This window comes from Hevea brasiliensis, chromosome 4 (genome assembly GCF_030052815.1).
Source record: "Hevea brasiliensis isolate MT/VB/25A 57/8 chromosome 4, ASM3005281v1, whole genome shotgun sequence".
NCBI classification, from domain to species: domain Eukaryota; kingdom Viridiplantae; phylum Streptophyta; class Magnoliopsida; order Malpighiales; family Euphorbiaceae; genus Hevea; species Hevea brasiliensis.
This window is the reverse complement of record NC_079496.1, coordinates 1516729-1535048: the sequence shown is the minus strand read 5'-3', so window position 1 is coordinate 1535048 and position 18320 is coordinate 1516729. Positions and strand designations below refer to the sequence as shown.

The 18320-nt window shown below is 35.4% G+C and overlaps 5 protein-coding genes across 6 annotated transcripts; all 5 read right to left on the bottom strand.

Annotated features, from left to right (window-relative positions):
- Nucleotides 1–3: 3 nt before the first annotated feature.
- Nucleotides 4–2479, bottom strand: LOC110633085 (protein trichome birefringence-like 4). Its single transcript, XM_021781553.2, has 5 exons — nucleotides 1617–2479; nucleotides 1342–1534; nucleotides 918–1111; nucleotides 650–808; nucleotides 4–549 (listed from the first exon to the last, which is right to left on the bottom strand). The coding sequence occupies exons 1-5, from the start codon at nucleotides 2123–2125 to the stop codon at nucleotides 216–218; spliced, it is 1389 nt and encodes a 462-aa protein (XP_021637245.2). The 5' UTR covers nucleotides 2126–2479; the 3' UTR covers nucleotides 4–215.
- A 118-nt stretch (nucleotides 2480–2597) lies between these two features.
- Nucleotides 2598–4204, bottom strand: LOC110633084 (uncharacterized). The gene is made up of 4 exons (XM_021781552.2): nucleotides 3940–4204; nucleotides 3655–3857; nucleotides 2981–3206; nucleotides 2598–2823 (listed from the first exon to the last, which is right to left on the bottom strand). The coding sequence occupies exons 1-4, from the start codon at nucleotides 4022–4024 to the stop codon at nucleotides 2699–2701; spliced, it is 639 nt and encodes a 212-aa protein (XP_021637244.1). The 5' UTR covers nucleotides 4025–4204; the 3' UTR covers nucleotides 2598–2698.
- Nucleotides 4205–5562: 1358 nt separating this feature from the next.
- LOC110633083 (putative pentatricopeptide repeat-containing protein At3g16890, mitochondrial) lies at nucleotides 5563–8597 on the bottom strand. The gene has a single exon (XM_021781551.2). The coding sequence runs from the start codon at nucleotides 8484–8486 to the stop codon at nucleotides 6333–6335; it is 2154 nt and encodes a 717-aa protein (XP_021637243.2). The 5' UTR covers nucleotides 8487–8597; the 3' UTR covers nucleotides 5563–6332.
- A 565-nt stretch (nucleotides 8598–9162) lies between these two features.
- LOC110633029 (uncharacterized) lies at nucleotides 9163–11823 on the bottom strand. 2 transcript variants are annotated; one of them, XM_058146381.1, is made up of 7 exons: nucleotides 11677–11823; nucleotides 11409–11470; nucleotides 10675–10737; nucleotides 10477–10524; nucleotides 9557–9619; nucleotides 9390–9446; nucleotides 9163–9305 (listed from the first exon to the last, which is right to left on the bottom strand). In XM_058146381.1, the coding sequence occupies exons 1-7, from the start codon at nucleotides 11807–11809 to the stop codon at nucleotides 9297–9299; spliced, it is 435 nt and encodes a 144-aa protein (XP_058002364.1). In that variant the 5' UTR covers nucleotides 11810–11823; the 3' UTR covers nucleotides 9163–9296. The 2 variants fall into 2 exon arrangements, with proteins under 2 accessions (XP_058002364.1, XP_058002365.1); XM_058146382.1 differs by having other exon boundaries at nucleotides 11572–11705.
- An 839-nt stretch (nucleotides 11824–12662) lies between these two features.
- LOC110633016 (putative beta-D-xylosidase) lies at nucleotides 12663–17200 on the bottom strand. Its single transcript, XM_021781445.2, has 6 exons — nucleotides 16739–17200; nucleotides 15457–15735; nucleotides 15180–15349; nucleotides 14576–15024; nucleotides 13847–14260; nucleotides 12663–13581 (listed from the first exon to the last, which is right to left on the bottom strand). Exons 1-6 carry the CDS (start codon nucleotides 17153–17155, stop codon nucleotides 12983–12985), a joined length of 2328 nt encoding a protein of 775 aa, XP_021637137.2. The 5' UTR covers nucleotides 17156–17200; the 3' UTR covers nucleotides 12663–12982.
- Between the last annotated feature and the right edge of the window lie 1120 nt (nucleotides 17201–18320).

Sequence of the window (18320 nt, the reverse complement as noted above, 5' to 3'; positions counted from 1 at the left end):
TACTAAAAAAAAAGAAAATGGTTAATGTATTTATTCACACAAGAACACTTATATTCAAAAATATTGACAATAAAATTCAAACTTGGCCTTATTTAAGTGTTAGAAAAATTTTGTCTAAGTGGGACTAAAAGAAATGGGATTTGTAGAAAATGAACTTTCAACCAAGGTTGAACTATGGAGAAAAAAAGAATTTGGTATACAAGCATTTGCAGACTCTAGTGGTTAATTGACAAATCATGGTGTGATAATAGGAGAGTGGCATAAAGAAGCTCATTCCAGAAGTCAGGAACACCAGGGAGGCACCAATGGCTGCAGTCCTGAATCATCCCATGGGTTCTTCTGATCTCAGGTTGCCTGTAAATGGAAGGATGCCCGTCTTTTCTGTAGTCGGTCATTTTGGTAATGTTGAGATAAAACACTGGTGTCTTCATTTCTGATATAACAGATTCAAGAATGCTCATCATCCATGGATATGGAGCAAGCTCAGTGTCATTTGTCATTGGCTGCCTTTCGCTTTCGCAGTGCCCCCCTGAATTCCATTGCCCTTTCCTGCAATGTCCACAGAAAAAAAAAAGATTCAATACGCCTGAAACAGAATATCCGAAATAACCAAATGGGTAACAGAAGCAATTAGATTTTTTTTTTACACCTGAAGTGAGAAGCTGAGTATCCTCTGAAGAATACCCTAGTACGACTACTGTCGATATTAGCATCAACCCATTGTGCCCAAGTCCTCAAAGCTTTGGTATATGCTTCAGTCACTTGCAGCCTGTTATAGACATGACTCCCTTCTTGGAAGTACTCTTTCCTGCAATAAAAAATGATAAAGGATAATTGGTTTGATTATGGTAACTATGATTAAAGGGTTTATAATCTGTTTATTTATCTCTGCAATAATTTGAAAAAAGCTGAATTACCCCCTGTAAGTCTTTTGGTGAGTCCACCAGTGACCTGTGTTGAAGATAATTATATCAGCTTCATGGTACTTGGTGGAAGTTCCCTGGATCATGTCTAGCCTCAATGTTTCTTTTCGGCTTAGAGTCTTGTCTGAGGCTTTCCATTCTTGAACGAGGAATGGTGATTTAACAAAATCTATTGAGCAGTTATAATCCTACATCAATTGCAAAACATGGTCAAATTTTGGCAAATTCTATCGTTTCTATCGAAATGGTAAAATCCCATCTGCAAAAACATTTCTAGTCCCTTCATTCTTCAGAACTGGCAAGAGGCTAAATGCAGAATTTTTATCCAATTAAAGGTTTAAACCAGTGTAGCAAGGTATGTAAAGGCAAGTAACAGGGACAAAGATATCAAAGGCCTGAAAGTACTTATGGAACTCACTATGAATCTGAAAGAGTAGAACCCCTGAGTCCTCAACTCTCGCCTATCAGAAACTTCAAAGATTCTACTTTTGTTCTTCAATGATTCTCTCAATGCACAGACCAACGATTCCCACATGTTCCTATTCAATGAGTCTCCTACAAACACCAACCTCTTACCTCTCAACATCTCCAACATCTTTCTCCCATCAAACCTACACAATTCAAGCGACACATAATAGAACGCCAAAAATCAAATGGAAAGGAAAATTGAATGAAGTGGAATCGATTTTAGACCTTGGAATTCGGCACCCATGTGGCCTCCATCGGTATCCAAGATAACCCATGTCAGGCCTTCCATTCTTGAAGCAGTTAAAGGCATCATCGACAAATGGGCAAGACCCAGGTTGGTAGATGGGATCAGAATCATCAGGAACCCACTTGCCATTAAAGATATCACAAGAACTAAGGCCTGAAATCACATCAGTTTCTTCTTTTCTTGAATTCCTGCGAGTTCTTTCCATTGCAGTTACAGAAGAGAGCGTGCAGTTGTCATGCAAGTCCGAGACGAGACATGTGTTCGATGATTTGATTGAAGAGAATGGAGAGATGTACATTGCTGCAAAGAGAAAGCGAGAAGCGAGAGCAGAGGCGGTGAAGGAGGAAGAGTAGTTGGTAAGTGAAGTCGAGAGGAAGAGAAGGAAAAAGAAAGTGGCTAAAAGATAGGTTCTTGGTGTTGAGAAAGAGCATGGGAGAGTTGTTGAGATGTTCAAGAAAGCAGTGACAAGGTTCTTGAAAGGTGCCATGAAAAGATTAAAGAAAACGAATTGAAAGGGGTCTCTGGTTTACCGCACTGTTTTATGTCCTTTCTAGTTCAATGGAGGAAAAAGGGGATTTTTGGAGGGAAAGTAATTTTTTATAATGAGCTTATGAGATTCATACCCGTTATTTGATTAAATTTATAATGAAAGAAGTCAGATTGCTTTGCCCTTGGTGCAGAGTTAATTTATCAGACCAAATCAACCTTGTCATATTTCAATGTCTAAATCATTAATTCATTAATTATAACCAATTAAGCAATTACCTTACAGGTTGAATCAATTATAGATGAAATGAGAGAGATTTGCAGTTTGTGTAAAGATTTGAACATCATTTTAGTGGGGTGATTTGGTTTGGACTTTGGAGTGGTGATTGTATAGGTTTTACTTGAACGAGACCTGGCTCTAGCCAACAACAGGGACGAAAAGCAACCCAACCAATCCAGTTTGAATATATATGTAGTCTTAGTAATCATTATTGTTTTCCTCCATTAAAGCTACATAAAACAGGCGGAAGAAAATGTTATTCTTCCATGCATTAAACAAATAGTTGATAAATTTTCATAAATAATGAAACAGTAATGCATGCCCTACGATCGCCAAGCCAACTCCAAAGAGAATCTGGATTTGAGTCTTGTCTGCTCTGTTTTCTTCAGCTTGAATGTGCCCAGCCACATTGAAATCACCTGTGTCACAAAGACATTGGATTAACCAATCAGCTTTGTCTATAGAACTCTCGCATTCAAGTTGAGTCGGAGCAAAAAGAAAAAGACATTGAATTATGACATTTCACTTTCAAGTAATAACCAAACCAAGAAAACATGTACCTAACTAGAAACTTACCTCTTTCAGGGCCATAGCTGCATCCTGCCTTGATTGTGTCTCTAATATCGTGTATGGTGGCCTTATTGTAGAATATAAAGTGTTTCATAACCTCTTCTATGCAATTGAGCACCAAATGGGTCTCTGACAGGCATGGTCCATGGCAATATTGTTCAACATATTCATGAGGCACATTGATATATCCATTCTCGGTTAATCTATAGGCTTCTTCACAGCTGCTATAAATCTGAGAATTTGCAAAATGTGGATCCATTAAGTAATTTGGAACGAGTATATGTGAGAAATCTAAGACTAGACATAATAGGTTGCATATCATTATAGAGAAAAGCTAAAACCTTTGGGCAGATATGCACTTGCTTATCTAACAGAAAAAAAAGCACATAAAATATTAGTGAGTAAACGAACACTGACCAAATGACAATTTTTGAACCTCTTTCCTCTATAAATGATGGTCATGTTAACAGGATTCAAGAGTGTAATTGAGCGCAGTTGAGTCAATATAGTGTCAGGTTCGAACACGACTAAAAAACTCAAGGCTCAAAACTCAACTCAACTCGACCGAGTGTTATTTTCCTTGACTCTAGCTTGACTTGATTTTGAATATTTTACGTGTCTTGTTTGAATAGCTCAGAAGTAACTTGATTCTTTTATACCCCCAATGAGATTCGACTTACATGTTTCTCATTAAAACATAGCAAGGCTTTGGCAACAATTCCAGCCGGATCATCCTCTACAACGCCTGCACCTGTTTCAGGCACATCTCCTACAACACCTGTGCCTGTTTGAGGCTCATCTCCTACAACACCTGCACCTGTGAAAGGATCATATCCAGCAAGGCCAGTGCCTGTCTGAGGCACTTCCTCATCATATGCCTTCCCTGTAAGGGATTATTGCAAATTTTATAAATGCTTAAATGATCATAGATTTTCCAAGAAAATGTATGTTGCTCTTTCACATACCTATGTTGCAGCAAATTATAGAGACACAGACAAGAACTGCTGCTAAAACCAGTTGCCTATATCTAATGGAGACTGAAAATGCCATTCTTGAAAATTTTAGATAATACAACTTATAGAAGAGAAAGGGAAAAGCATGAGGCTACTTTTATATGCCAAACCAGGATCACGGTAAACCAACCTTGAAAATATATATTTTGGTTTAGTTGCTTAACACTATCAAAATTGAATTCCTAGTTTGGCTTGACGAAATTACCATACTATTCCAAATCAACAACTTAAACAAGTTTAAAGTTTGTGATTGCTACTATACCTTTTTAATTTATTATTGGACATGGCCCACAAATGGAATGTTCTAAGGGAAGATTTCATGTTAATAAAGTAATGAAGTAAGGTTGGTGAATTTCCTGGGAAAAAGAAATCAACAAAGGAGTTTGCCTTATTTCTTAGGCATAGATTTGGAGGATGCAGAGGACTAAGAAAGAGAGAGCAGTTGGAATTCAAGTCACCAACTTTTTACCATATAAAAAAGATTTCTCAGTGAGTATTACAAATCAAACCTTAAAATAAATGTTCTCTGGTTTAATGCCTTCATCACAAGTCTCGGTTGCTTTTTCAATTTCCTCAGGTAGGAAATTGATAATTAGTTGGCTGCCTAACTTATCCATGCATACAAGCATAAGCAACTCAAAATCTGTAATGCTACGTCACTAAGCATTCAGCTAAAACAATGATCTGCTAATTGAATTCGGTTGCTTATTGGCTACCTTACGAATCTCCAATTTCCTTCGTGATGTTCAGTGAGATGCAACTTCTCCTGACATTTAGTTATTTCACCCCTGATTATTTTCCATTAACATACTTGAGTATTTATGTCATTAGAATCTGAATCAATCAGCCGCAGATGCTAGATACCTGAAGTTGCTAATATTGCCACTGAAATTCAAGTAATTATAACATTGCCAAACAGTAAATTCATGCGTCACCATCATTAGCAATCTGATTCCATTTTGAGGTTATGTACTCATATCCTACCCCTATTACAAAACAGGAACGATAAAATCAAAACTCAGAATTATTTTTAGGTGCACGAATCATTGGCGTCAGCAGATATAGAGACTTAGAGAGGGAATGATCAGACATGAAGAGAGAGGGATTAGGAACAGAGAAATGTGTCACGATTTAAGTACTTCTGAAAGTTAAAAGGCTATAAATATAAACTCAATTGAAGAGGTTGTAGTACACTTTGAATAATACTACAAAACTTAGAGCTTTGCCACTTTTCATGAAAATTGCTCATGAAAGTAAACTCAAATTTCATGAAAAAGTGGCAAAGCTATTTTTCATATGACAGAAGCGGTTCAGAGCAAGTGGCAAAGCTATTTTCTTCAGGAATTTTTATATAACAAACCTGCTAAACGATCACAGTACATCTACCATACTATTGGAGCAATCTAGAAAGCAGGTAATGTGCCTTTAAATTAACTCAATAATCTCATAATCTCTTTCTTTACAAAAGTGCAATAGATGCGGGTTTTGTTTTCCGAATACAAAACAAGTGATCATAATACGAAGGATAATATCAAGAAGAAAAAAATATATATATATATTCAGCATAAAAGTGCATGAAGTCAAGAATGCTTGTCTGCAATATAAAGGAGACAAATATTACAAGTAACTTGATATCGCTCCTATGGCATCACAGCCTCAGAAATATACAAGCGTATGGCTACATGGGACAGCAGCTGACGAGTAATATTACTACAGTCACCACAAAAACCTTGTAAAAAAAGTAAAATGCTCCTTCTAAATTATAGAGATGAGTAATTTATCATGGAGAGCAAACATATTTCAAATGCCATAAGAAACAGGAACTCATTCCTTTCAAAAACCAGGTAAACAAAATGGAGGTAGGGTGCAGTCCATTGGATGTCTAAACACCTTTGGATGCAACTCTACTTCATCTTGCAAAGAGATATCTCCATTGCCTGGGGTAAACCTCATAAACCAGCTACCCCATTTTGCTTCCCACGTGGCAAAACTTGTGTGGGAAGGAGGCATGTCATTGTTCACAATTTTAGTGAACATCTGTTTTCTTTTCTATAACAGTAGCAAAGCAGACTAACTTGACAAATTCAGAAGTATGCAGTGCCAAGCCCAAAGGTTATCTTCTGATTCCTTCGATCCAAGTCTACCAACTCAGAATGTGTACCCCACCAGGAACAGAAGCAACTTCTTCTTCCCAAAAACACAAGACAAATTGATAAGAACAAGACAGTTTCTTATCATGATTCTCTGATGCACATGATTCCACAAATGAGATTTAGCAAAATGCAGTCTGATGTTTTGTGGCTCTGTCTGCCTCAAAGTGAAAAACCAAACAAAGCAGCACAAATTTAGGAACCAAGAAGCTCACATTTTACCAAAATGCCGCTCTCACTACATGTTTTTGCAATTTTCTGGGCCTCTTCAAACTGACCTTGCTTGACTAGAGTGTCCAAAATTATATTGCATGTAAAAGAATCAGGCACACAACCATTCGCTTCCATTGAGAGAAGTATCTCCTTAGCTTCACTAGATCTCCCTGATTCACAAAATAACTTGATAAAAGCACCATAAGTATAATTGTCTGGAATCAAGCCCATTGACAACATTGAAACAAAAAGCTTCTCTGCATTCTCTACCTTTCCCATCCTACAAAAACTTTGAATAAGCGCATTGAAAGAAAAGACATCTGGGTTTATTCCATCCATTTGCATATTTCTTAGGAGTTTCATTGATTGAGGAACATCCCCTATGACACACAATGAACGGATCAATATATTGTATGTGACAGCATTGGGAGAGACACCCCACTCAACTATTTCATTGAAACAACCTAAAGCATCATCAATCTGCTGTGATTGACAAAGGCCATAAATTATTGAATTAAAAGTGAAGATATCTGGTTTGAATCCATGTTCTAAGAGCATCAACAACAGTTCTCGTGCTTTGCTTATCTCTCCAACCTTGCAATGCCCGCTAATAAGGGTATTGAAAGTAACAATATTAGGAGTGATACCTTTATAATGCATCTGTTTAAAAGCATTTGCTGCCTTGTCCATCATACTGGTTTTGCAGAAGCAATCTATCACCATGTTATATGAAAAGACATTCGACACAAGTCCATTCTTCACCATCTGATTGAAATACTGGTCCCCCTCCGAAACTCTTCCAGCCTTGTACAAAGCTTCAATTAATACAAGATAATTGCTAAAACCCAACTTGATGCCTTTCTCAACAAATCTATCCAGTATGTTGCATGTCTCGTTGAGATCAAAACCCTTTATCAAACAATTCATAGTGATGTTAAATGTTGAACTGTCGGGTAAGTAGCCTCTCTTGCCAAGTTTCCCCAATAATGCACCTGCCTCTGTTGCCATATTATTATTTGACAAACAACAAAGTAATGTGTCACAAGCCAATCTCCTGAAGACACGCTCTCCTTCAATAAATCTGATGGCCAGCTCAAATGCCTTAATTGGGGCCACACAACAGAACACCCCATGAATGAATGCTCGAATTGTCGCTTCATTGGGACTCAACTTTCGAGCCTTCATCGTCTCTAAAACCCTAAAGGCTTCATCAACTCTCTTTGCATTTAAGAACCCATCAATTAAGATTGTATACGTGAACACATTAGGTGGAAATCCCAAACCCTCCATCTGCTTAACCAACCTGAGTGCTTCATCCATTACACCGATCCTACAGACTCCATGAATAAGTATATTATAAGTAAACCTATCTGGTTTGCAATTATCCGCTGACATCTGTTGGAACTTCAGATAAGCCAAGTCAAGAGAATTGGATTTGATCAATGCATCAATAACCGCATTATATAACCTAGTACTAGGACAAATACCCAGGAAAGATATCTGCCCAAATATTTCATCACAATACTTTACCAATCCCAATCTGCCCCAGCTACCAATCAAAACGCAAAGCATATCTTCATTGACTCGATAACCCGAGTTTCTAATATCTTTAAGCAATTCAACCGACAACAAAACAGGCCCTTTCCTATAAAGGCAATTAGCTAAAACAGCCTTAACGGATTGATTCTTTGCAAATGACGGGTCGATTTTGGAGACCCAGATATAAAATTTCAAAGAATGCAATGGGTTTTCCTGATTTTGCAAGATGCTAATAACAAACTGAGGATTCAATATAATCCTCTTTGCACTACGGTCGTGGTTCAGTAATAAAAAACAGTCATTTCTCGATAGAATTCGAGAAAAGTAACGGTGATCAATTGACTTACTACATGTATTAGCTGAAATTGGACCGCTTGTGATTGATGCTGAGTTCGCCCTTCTAAGCTGAGGGTTCAGCGAATAGGGAGTATTACCTCTCAAAGAAGCTTCAACGTTGCTGACGTGATTTCGATCAGCTTTGGGCTTTGAAGCGCTTTCGCCGCTTGATTTAAGCTGATTGAACGATTCCTGAACTTGCGAGAGATTGTTGAGTGAAGACGATGACGCCCTACAGGAAGCCAAAGCAAGGCCTCTCATGTCCTTCCGCACTGGAAGTAACGACAATACAGCCCGCCGGGCTTAGTTGATAAACAGGAAGCGGGATCTTAAACGACATTAGGTTTTGACGTTTTATAAGATTAAAAATAATGTACCCTATGTTTAAAGAGTTTTATTGTCAATTTGGTTAATTTATTGCTTAAAGAAGGGAATTTTTTTTAATTTCTCTTCCTATGAGGGCTGGCCCGTGAGATCCAAAAAAAATTATTTTTAATGTTTTTTTTATACATGCTAAGAATATATATTATTTTTAATAATACGTATACATAATTTTTTATAGTTATATCTTTATTGTTATATTTCATAATACAATAAATATTTATTAATTACTTTATTGCTTAATTCTCTAAACTTATAATGAATTAAATTGAATTTCTTTTGAAATGATGGATGTTATTATGGTTTTCAATTTCTAATTTAGAGTGTATTTGTCTTATTTTATAAATTAATCAAATCAGCTTATAAATTTTAAAATTAGATTAATATGTTTATTTATAATAATTTTTTATTTATAAATTAAGCTTATAAATTTTTAAAAAATAAATTTTATTTAATATTTTTTAATTATTTAAATAATAAATACACTAACAAACTAATTTTTAACAAAGCAATTGTGATTTATATCTAATCACAAGCACACTCTTCTTCTCTCTAGTAATGAAGGCTGAAGGCTCCTTTATTTATGTATGAACATCCAAAGTTCCAATTTCAATGTGCACAGTTTCTAAAAAAAAAAAAAAAACCATAATCCACGCCACCAAGTCTCTTTGTTTGGATACTCCAAGCAAACTAACTCTCCTGCAGCCAAGAAAATAACAGGGATTAGTTAACTATTGATTAGAAGTTCATTTACTTGGTAATTTCACTAGTGAGACTACTCACATGAGTACCAGATGTACAAGCTGGTCTTCTGGGAGGGAGTTGCTGGTGAGGTGTTCTCTGCAAGTGCTCAAAATCATGTCAATTGGATCTTACAACATAAAATTCAAATATCTAGAGTCATCTTTAGAACTGTAAAATTTTAAAGTAAAATCAACTAATGTTACTACCTGTAATTTTGGTTGCAATGTTTCTATTGCCACAGTAGATTTCTGATTCGCTCCTGCTCCTTGCTGTTCCATAATTCAATACAAAACAGGGTAAGCAGAATTTTAATAAGTCTATGACCCTATAATTTGCCATAGACAAGCCAGCAAGTTGGAATTAATTGAGTATTGATTATTGAATTTTTCTTGTCTAAATCTATTCAGTTTATCAAGAATTTAAGATATATGATATATAATAATACTCATCTATTAAATATATAAATTTCATATATTTACGTCTTGAATCCATAATGAACTCAATCTAAGGTCTTGTTTGACAATATTAGTTATTATAGGATGTAGTAACTATCAATTGCTGTAGTATTTATTAGCTATTTTATTGACTATTAGCTGTTAGATATTAGCGCTAAATGGTTAGCTGTTTATAGTGATTTAAAGCAAGTTAATTTTAAAATAGTGATATCATCTTATTGACTCAAATCTTTTAGTATAAATATTATGCAACTGAACAATAAAAGAGATAGTATTTTGATAATAGCCAAATACTAAATGTTACTTTTAAAATTATTATCAAACATGACTAAGAGCCTGTTTGGCATTGCTGTTGAAATTGCTGTTGAGAAAATCATTTTTTTAAATATACTAGTCAGGGAGTGTTAAAAAATAATTAAAAATTAAATTTGATCAGTTTTAGTTATAAAAACACTAAAATAACAAAATAGCTTTCTCCATATTGTATTTATCAACAGCATCTAAAATGGTGCTTTTATTCAGAAAAGCAGTTTCAGACTCTGAAATTTAATGCCAAACAGGGACTAAGTAAGAATTTTTCTTAGATTGTTAAGTTTTAAGTGGGCGTTGCTCAAATTTTTTTTTTTTTCCTCTGTTCACTCTTATTTTTATTGGGATAAATAAATAATTACCTTACATAATGCCCAGTCTGCGGAATCGAAGAAGGCACGTTCATGGTCCTACACCAGTTATAAAGACATCCTTCAGCATATTTATGGAAAAAAAAAATTAATGCAAATAATGAGATTTGTCTCTAAAATTATAAAATTTTAAAGTTAAATACGAAGAAAGATTAAATAAATATTTCTTATTGGAATTGTTAAGCTTACCTTGGAAATCAAGGGCTTCTTCTTGGGCACAAGACCTCCATATTTGTTAGCCATTGATGCTCCCTGTTATTGACATTCAAATCATCTTTCATTTTCAGAATTGCTTTTCCTCGCCCTTGACAAGGCTACAAGTACTTGGGTGGGGTCCTAACATGTCGTGATACTGTATGGTATGGCATACAGAATTGTACGCTGCCGACATCTTCATCTAAGCTCTCTCCGCAGATCTCACCATTTAATACCAAAAGTTTGTGACGCAAAACAAAAGCTATTTCCTTAGTTATTAGCCGTTAGATGTAGGGACCCCACTCAAAACAATTGATCTGATCATCACACTGTGATCACCCATAGTTTTAAGATTTCCTTTATCTTCATGAATAATTATATAAAATTTCCTCTCTTCATTTTTTTCAAATGATAAGGTACCGTTACCATGGGGCCCATTATTCATCTAATTAATATCAGATGTCATCCCCCATATCAAACCTGCTCACTCATTGCGATCATGACCGTTAAAAATCCCGCACCCGCATTTAACAGCCTGAAATGATTGGTTTTAGCTGGGCCCTATATGGCCATCACCACAAAATTCTATGGCTGTAAGCGTATCTAATGATGCTCTATGCAACTAACACATTTAAACTAAGAAGAAGAAGAAGAAGAAGAAGAAGAAGCAGCAGCATTAGATTAGGCAGCATTATTAACCAATGGGGTGGGGTTTAAGTTTATAGTACCTCAAGCTCCTGAGAAGAGTAAAAGTCTTGGTTTCTGTTGCAATCTGCCATATCAGCTTCCCCTGTTAAATCACCCCTAATCATTAATAATCATGATGGAGATTATGATTAACAGAATGACAAAACACTGACTTAAAAAAGGAAAAGAAAGAAAGAATTCTACCAAAACTCTTTTAGCAAAGAAACCCCAGTAATGGAATGGCTATGGGATGAACTCTATATATATACACACGCATGAAGAAAGGAAAAGAGAGGATCTTTACATTACCTTGCAGTATAGAAAAGCAGAAACACAGAGAGAGAAGAGAAAGAGAGAATAGAGAATGGTTTGGAGTGAAGAGTTGAGATAAGAATATGCAAAGTAAGGTAATATGATAAATATGAAAGAGATATTTATACATAGGATATTATAGAAGCCAATTTGGAAACTAAAAGCTAGCTAATATTGAGAAAAAGGGTGGGTGAGAATAAGGCACAATGCTGGTGGGCCAATCATATAATATTTATTTATTTTACTGTGACTGTGATTCTATTTTTAGCTTTATTTTTTTATCAAAGAAAATTAGTTAAATTTCTGATCAACTATTATTATGTATCAAGAAAAGAATATCTTGTATTTTATAGTTTGGATTAATATTCCTATTCATTCTCTCACGTGTTATTCATTCTCTGTGGTTTTATTATTAGAAAAATTATATAATAAAATCGATATATGTACCGACACTTTTACCCTACGTGTGTGTTAGAGGTGGCCACGGTTTGAGCTGAAATCCATGATTCTATTTCAATAGCTAAGGAATTGAGGTTTTCTTATAGACTTTAGGATCTTAAATGTCAACATATTTAATCAATGTTATTAAATACTAATATTTCGAAACATTAGGTTTTATATTAACTTGTGATACGTGCAAGTCATTGTTGTTGTGGCAATTTCTCTTCCACCATTTCTCTATAATTTTTAACAATTTTCATCTAAAAAATTATTATTTTTATTAATTTCTGCAAGTCTACACTAGGGTGTGGATAATTGGATTTAAAAGTCAATCCAAATCAAATTGATAATCATTTTTATAGTTTAATTTAATTTAATTATCTAAATAATTTGGTTTGTTTTACAAAATAAAACAAAAAAAAAATCAAGAATCTCTCCACAGAGAAAGAATCTGAAGTAACTTGCCAAGCCAATGGAGATTCTGATCATATGCAAGACTACATGAAGTTTCACAGTGATCTCATGTATAAGAACAAGGAATATAATTCATAGTAACAGAAATAATTCAAACTATATTTCCTCTCAATAGCACCTCAGATTTTTGAGGTAACAATTTACGAGCACCAAATAAAAATACAGTTGCATAAGTTGGAACAAGAATGGAGAAACCAGCAAAAGCTTGAGCTGGTTCTTATTGCCTTACATTGACCAATTTCTTTCACTTGATTCTGTTTCTTGCATTCAGTAAATGGATCAACTGGGACTCAGCACAACCTATTGAGTCACAGGATGCTGAAACACTAGTTGATCTTTTGCTTGTATGTTTATCTTACAGTTGAGCAATTTCATGTCCTACCATCTACTAATATTTGATCTCCTCCAAATTTCCTTGGAGAGAAATAGAATGCTTGAGATCTCCAATGTGAAGATCATGTTCACCAATGGGAATTCTTCGAATACCAAATTGGTCGACCACACTCAGGTGCTTGCACACATGAATGTTAATCTTAACTTCTTTCTGAGAACCAGCTACTAAATGAATCTTCTCAAAACCAATTAATTGCTTATTAAAGGACCATTTTCCTGCAGGTGGGCTAGAGAAAACCAGAAGGGTATGAGTTCCATCCATAATTCCAGTGTTCTTCACATCAATTTGAAGTCCTAGTGAGAGGGCATCACAATTGGTGTGTGTAACCCTTATTGCTTTGCTTGAAGTGGTAGTGTTTTTTATGGCTTGGAGACTAGTAATCGGTAGTGAGAGCTGTTTTGGAGCTTGGGATAGGGAGTGAGAAAAAGAGGTGTAGCTCAATCCATGGCCAAAGGGGAAAACAACAGGTCCGTTGTAGAATCTATAGGTTCTTCCAGGATAACCCCTTGATGGGTCTGGTCTCATTCCCATATTTGTCATTGGCACCTTGTCAAGATATGTCTGTGGATACCATGTCATTGGCAGCTTCCCTTCTGCAGAAACAAACATGAAAAATGAAAAGCATTAGCCTTTGTACTATCTAGCATACGGTATTTAGAATTCCAAGTTCAATCAATCAATCAAGTAGACCAAACACTGTTAAGGGTACTATCTTCACATGTAAATAAGGCTGCCTTGTTTGCACATTTGAAGCATTTTCTGTTTGCAAATTATTCTTCAATTTTTTAAAATACCCTTTCTTTTTGCAGTTCAGAAATGATCAATGTGCACCATTTTGGTAATAAATCGAACAGATACCTGGATTAGTTGTTCCAAACAAAACATCAGCAATGGCAGCTCCTCCGGCTTGTCCAGGATATCCAACCCATAATATAGCACCAATTCGAGGATCATTCTTGGCAAATGAAACATCAATAGGACCACCACTCATCAACACTAATATAGTTGGACCTCTGGAGGCTCTAGCCACTCTGGATACAAGTTCTTGTTGGTTTCCAGGCAAGAGGAGCCCTACCCTATCCCTGAATTCTGCTTCTATGGATTGGTCAAGACCCATTACTAGCACAGTAGCATCAGCCTGGCGAGCTGCAGCCTCAGCTGCCCCAAATTGTTGGTTCCCAATGCAGGCCACATCCGCACACCCAGATTGGTGAATGGTCTTAGCATATCTACTGATCCCTTGCAGGGGAGTTGTGTAACCACATGCAATACCTGTATCCAAAATTAGAAACTAATTTTTATATTTTTCTCTTTAAAAATGGGCTTTTTTCAATTTTCAGGACATTTTCATTTGTCCCAAACCATATATACGTGAATTTTATATATTTATATCTCAAATATTTTAAGAATATGATCAACAAAATGTAAATAAAAAATTCATCCATATAAAAAAAATTATTTAAACTCAATTTATTATAAATCTAAAATATATAAAGTAAGATGAAACTCATTTAATTAATTTACATTAGAATTTAGTACGATTGTATTTTAAGTGTTTAAGATAAGAAAATTTTACTGAATACATACCAGCATAATTCCCTATCATGGTAACAGTAACATCAGAATTGGGCCCAATGACGGCTACAGAACGATGTCGTGTTGGGGACAGAGGGAGGGCCCGCCCACGATTCTTAAGTAGGACTATGCCTTGTCGGGCTGCTTCTAGTGCCAATTGTTGATGGTCTGGAGTGCAAACATCCCTTGGGCCCAAGTTATCATAAGGATGAGCCGATGGGTCTCCATCGAACATTCCCAGTCTCATCTGCACGGTTATGGTGTTGGCTAAGGCTAGATTTACATCTTCCTCGCCTAGCAACCCTTTGTTTATTGCATTCTGCGCATGGATCGCCAAGAATGGGCCACAATCCAAATCAAGACCTGCTTTAATGGTGGCTGCAGCTGCTTCTTCAGGTGTTGAAGTGTAGTGTTGGTTATCGTATAAAACTCCAACTGAGTCACAGTCTGAAACAATGTACCTACATGGGCCCATCCACAGTTTCAAATCACAATGGCTCATTTATGTCTTAAAAACAAAAAGACCCACATGGGTGTTGGTGGAATGAATTTTTCTTGCTTAAACCTCTGCTAAACAGAAATTTTTCTGGTATAACAGAACTTAGTAATTACTCACCCACTGAGTCGCCATTCACCCCTGATGGTGTTCTTAAGGAGAATAGGGTCTGCGCAAGTGGGTTTTCCATTTACTTGATTGTAAGAACACATCACACTAGCAACTTTTCCTTCCATCACACATGCCTTGAATGGCACGTCATATGTGTCCTCCAAGTCCTGCTTGCTTACCTAAGATACAAAATTCAACTAATTTTTATGGGTATCCAGATACTAATACAAATTTAATTGCCCAAGAAAATGCCTTATTACTGATAACTGAATAAATATATTCTTACCATAGCATTAAAGTGGTATCGATCCACGCCATTCCAGTTATCAAGATCATAGGCTGTATAATGCTTGCAACATGCAGCAACCTTTAACCTGTTTCCTGTCATGCTCTGAAGTCCTCTAACATAGCTGGCGGCATATTTTCCAGCTAAAACAGGATCTTCACCGGCGGTTTCCTGTCCTCTTCCCCATCGAGGGTCCCGGAATATGTTCACATTAGGGCTCCAATATGTCAATCCGGCTAGTCCTCCATTGTACATTGCCCTTGCTTCATCAGACACTACCTGCTTATCAAAATCTCACCTGTTAATTATGTGCAAGCCAAATGCAATACTAATCTTCTCAAATGTTTAAAAAATCAATTAAGCTTAAATCAACAATGCCAATTGTTTATGGGTTCTGCTATTTTGTTTTTATTTTTACAATGATGGATTATTTTCAAATCTAACTGGCAGATTACAACGTGTGTTTTTCTTAAGAGAACTTTACATTAATTTGGTGAATTCAAGATAAAAAATTTGAAAATACTCTCAAATGGAATCAAATTCTTATCTATAAGAATCTATTAGTCGGGTTTTTCTAAATATGTACACTTCCCATGAAAATGATCAATTTACAAAATTCCAAGGAAAAAAAAAAAAAGAAAATTTTTCCCATATCTTATGAGACAATGGCTTGCATCATTTAGAAGTAATTGAAACTTATAAATTTTTTATTTAAAAAAAAAAAGCACCTTTCAAAATGCATGGGACCCAATCACCCAAAAATAGCTATAATATAGTTTTGCACGCAAATACCTTGCAAGTTGGCAATGGGAACATCGCATTCCATCCTTCTGTTAGTACGTTGCCACTTGATGAATGGAATGGTGCTATTAATAATTAATTAATTATATTACTATTATACCTTATTATAATCAATGCTTTGATTTGTAATGATTGAGTTAAGGATTAGTGAAAGGAGTACACATATATATACTCGTAAGAAAAGAAATCTTACCATAAGAGAATGGAGATTAATTACATATTGATAATTTCTGATGAGAAACGTACAAAGCTAAAATTTATTTTTGGTGGCTGATCAAGTTGTTATTAGCAACATATAGTAATGGCTATTAATTGAGACAAAAAATTTCACGATCATGTTGAACAGGTGCGGCTAGATAGCTAGGTGGTTGTCTTGGAGATTTCTTGGATTAGCATGCAGTGAAATTAAAGAGTATATTTTGCAGTGACTTATATTGAATGCCCTAAAAGTTGATGGATGCATGCTAAAAATTAAACTCACCCGTCCGATTTGCTCCCAAAGAGACTCGTTGAAGGAAGCAGCCGTGGTGATGACTTGAGGGAAGCTAGTGGCCCCAGGGAAGGCCCCACCAAACTTGACACCTGGGCCCACATTAGAGACACCATGAAGAGCCTCAGACCACCATTCATATCCTTGAATGCCAAGCCTAGGTATAGCAATTGCATTGTTGACTAGCAACCTGATCTTCTCCTGCAATGTCAGTCTCCCTATCAAGTCTCTCACTCTCACATGTATTGGCACATTAACCCGACAGAATTTGAGGCTTCTGGTTAGCTCATTACTGGGGTCACAGGCGAAAGGTGCCCGAGATTCCACAGTGTAAAAGGGTATGCAAACAATGAAGAAAAAGAAGAAGCAGCAGCCGAAGAATGACAGTGTATGGTATGTGTAAGCCATATTGGGCTTATTTAGTGTGTTGTGTTATTATTTAGGCGAATGATAAGGTGTTTATATAGAGGAAAAGGTTGCGTTTGAAAGTAAAATAATTGGTTTCTCGATTCAATGTCGACATCAAACATACATAACCTCTTATGAAGCTATAACTAGAGAAGCCATGAAAAGGGAAAGAAGGGTTGGTGAGTAGAGCACACAGTTGGCACTTGGTGGCACTATAGACAAATAAATATATTAGCCATACCCTAGCATAGCAAGACCAAAGAAAAAATAAAATTGAAAAACTAGATTAATTAAGCTGCAGTTGTGGTCACGGACCAGCGAATCTTTTCCTTTGTTCGTTAATCTTTATCTGTATTTGCTAATGTCACGTTAGTTGCACTAAAATGGTAAGGCTTTGTAAGTCTAAAGAGGTAAAGGTAGAAAGTATTTACAGATAGAGTAAGAAAATTACATGTATAAAAGGATAATTTAAAAAAAAATTGTGGTAATTATTGTATATTTTTTTTAATATTTTAAGCCTAATCCTACTTGCTGGAAGGTCCATTACGGGGTAAAATGATTTCAATAAAAATTTTTTTCATTCATAAAGTTCGAATACTTGATCTTATCTTATTTAAGAGATATAAAATCTTTTATCACTCGTAACAATTCGATGATTTATACTCCATATTATTTTTATTTTAGACTAAAAAAAATACTTATATTTTAATAAATTAAAGTTTGCTTTGTCTTAAAGGATTTGGCTAGTCTGTGATTCTATTATTATGTTATTATATCCATTAGTACACATCTGAATGAATATGGATAACATGCCCTATCAATAATTGGAAAATTTTCCCACTTTATTTTTTTACAGGAATATGATCACTAATTGATTTGATTAGTTGTACCCATAAATATGGCGAATATATATTTAAGTTATATATATATATATAACTAAATGAAGTTCTATCTTTTAATTATTACTTTATATTTAGCATTGTTTACCTACCAATTAAGTAACAGAGAAGTAATAATAATAAAAAACTATGAGTCCCACTGGCTTTTGATGACCCTTTTGATCAACCACAATTTATGATGTTACACAATAACAGCATGAATTATTTATTGCTTGCCTCCTCCACTCAAAATATCACCCACCAATGTCCACATTATTTTCTTCTAT

What these genes read in the sequence shown, in the direction of transcription:
- LOC110633029 (XM_058146381.1), bottom strand. Translation starts at nt 11,809, where the DNA reads ATGTATAAATATCTCTTTCATATTTATCATATTACCTTACTTTGCATA. An exon ending in ACTCTTCTCAGGAGCTTGAG is followed by an intron (nt 10,738 to 11,408) that starts GTACTATAAACT and finishes TGTCAATAACAG; the next exon opens with GGAGCATCAATGGCTAACAA. An exon ending in AGAAGCCCTTGATTTCCAAG is followed by an intron (nt 10,525 to 10,674) that starts GTAAGCTTAACA and finishes TAACTGGTGTAG; the next exon opens with GACCATGAACGTGCCTTCTT.
- LOC110633016 (XM_021781445.2), bottom strand. Translation starts at nt 17,155, where the DNA reads ATGGCTTACACATACCATACACTGTCATTCTTCGGCTGCTGCTTCTTC. An exon ending in GATACCACTTTAATGCTATG is followed by an intron (nt 15,350 to 15,456) that starts GTAAGAATATAT and finishes TTTGTATCTTAG; the next exon opens with GTAAGCAAGCAGGACTTGGA. An exon ending in GGTGAATGGCGACTCAGTGG is followed by an intron (nt 15,025 to 15,179) that starts GTGAGTAATTAC and finishes GGGCCCATGTAG; the next exon opens with GTACATTGTTTCAGACTGTG.
- LOC110633084 (XM_021781552.2), bottom strand. Translation starts at nt 4,024, where the DNA reads ATGGCATTTTCAGTCTCCATTAGATATAGGCAACTGGTTTTAGCAGCA. An exon ending in TATGTTTTAATGAGAAACAT is followed by an intron (nt 3,207 to 3,654) that starts GTAAGTCGAATC and finishes GCAAATTCTCAG; the next exon opens with ATTTATAGCAGCTGTGAAGA. An exon ending in CAGCTATGGCCCTGAAAGAG is followed by an intron (nt 2,824 to 2,980) that starts GTAAGTTTCTAG and finishes TTTGTGACACAG; the next exon opens with GTGATTTCAATGTGGCTGGG.
- LOC110633085 (XM_021781553.2), bottom strand. Translation starts at nt 2,125, where the DNA reads ATGGCACCTTTCAAGAACCTTGTCACTGCTTTCTTGAACATCTCAACA. An exon ending in TCTACTCTTTCAGATTCATA is followed by an intron (nt 1,112 to 1,341) that starts GTGAGTTCCATA and finishes CAATTGATGTAG; the next exon opens with GATTATAACTGCTCAATAGA. An exon ending in CACCAAAAGACTTACAGGGG is followed by an intron (nt 809 to 917) that starts GTAATTCAGCTT and finishes TTTTTATTGCAG; the next exon opens with GAAAGAGTACTTCCAAGAAG.
- LOC110633083 (XM_021781551.2), bottom strand. Translation starts at nt 8,486, where the DNA reads ATGAGAGGCCTTGCTTTGGCTTCCTGTAGGGCGTCATCGTCTTCACTC.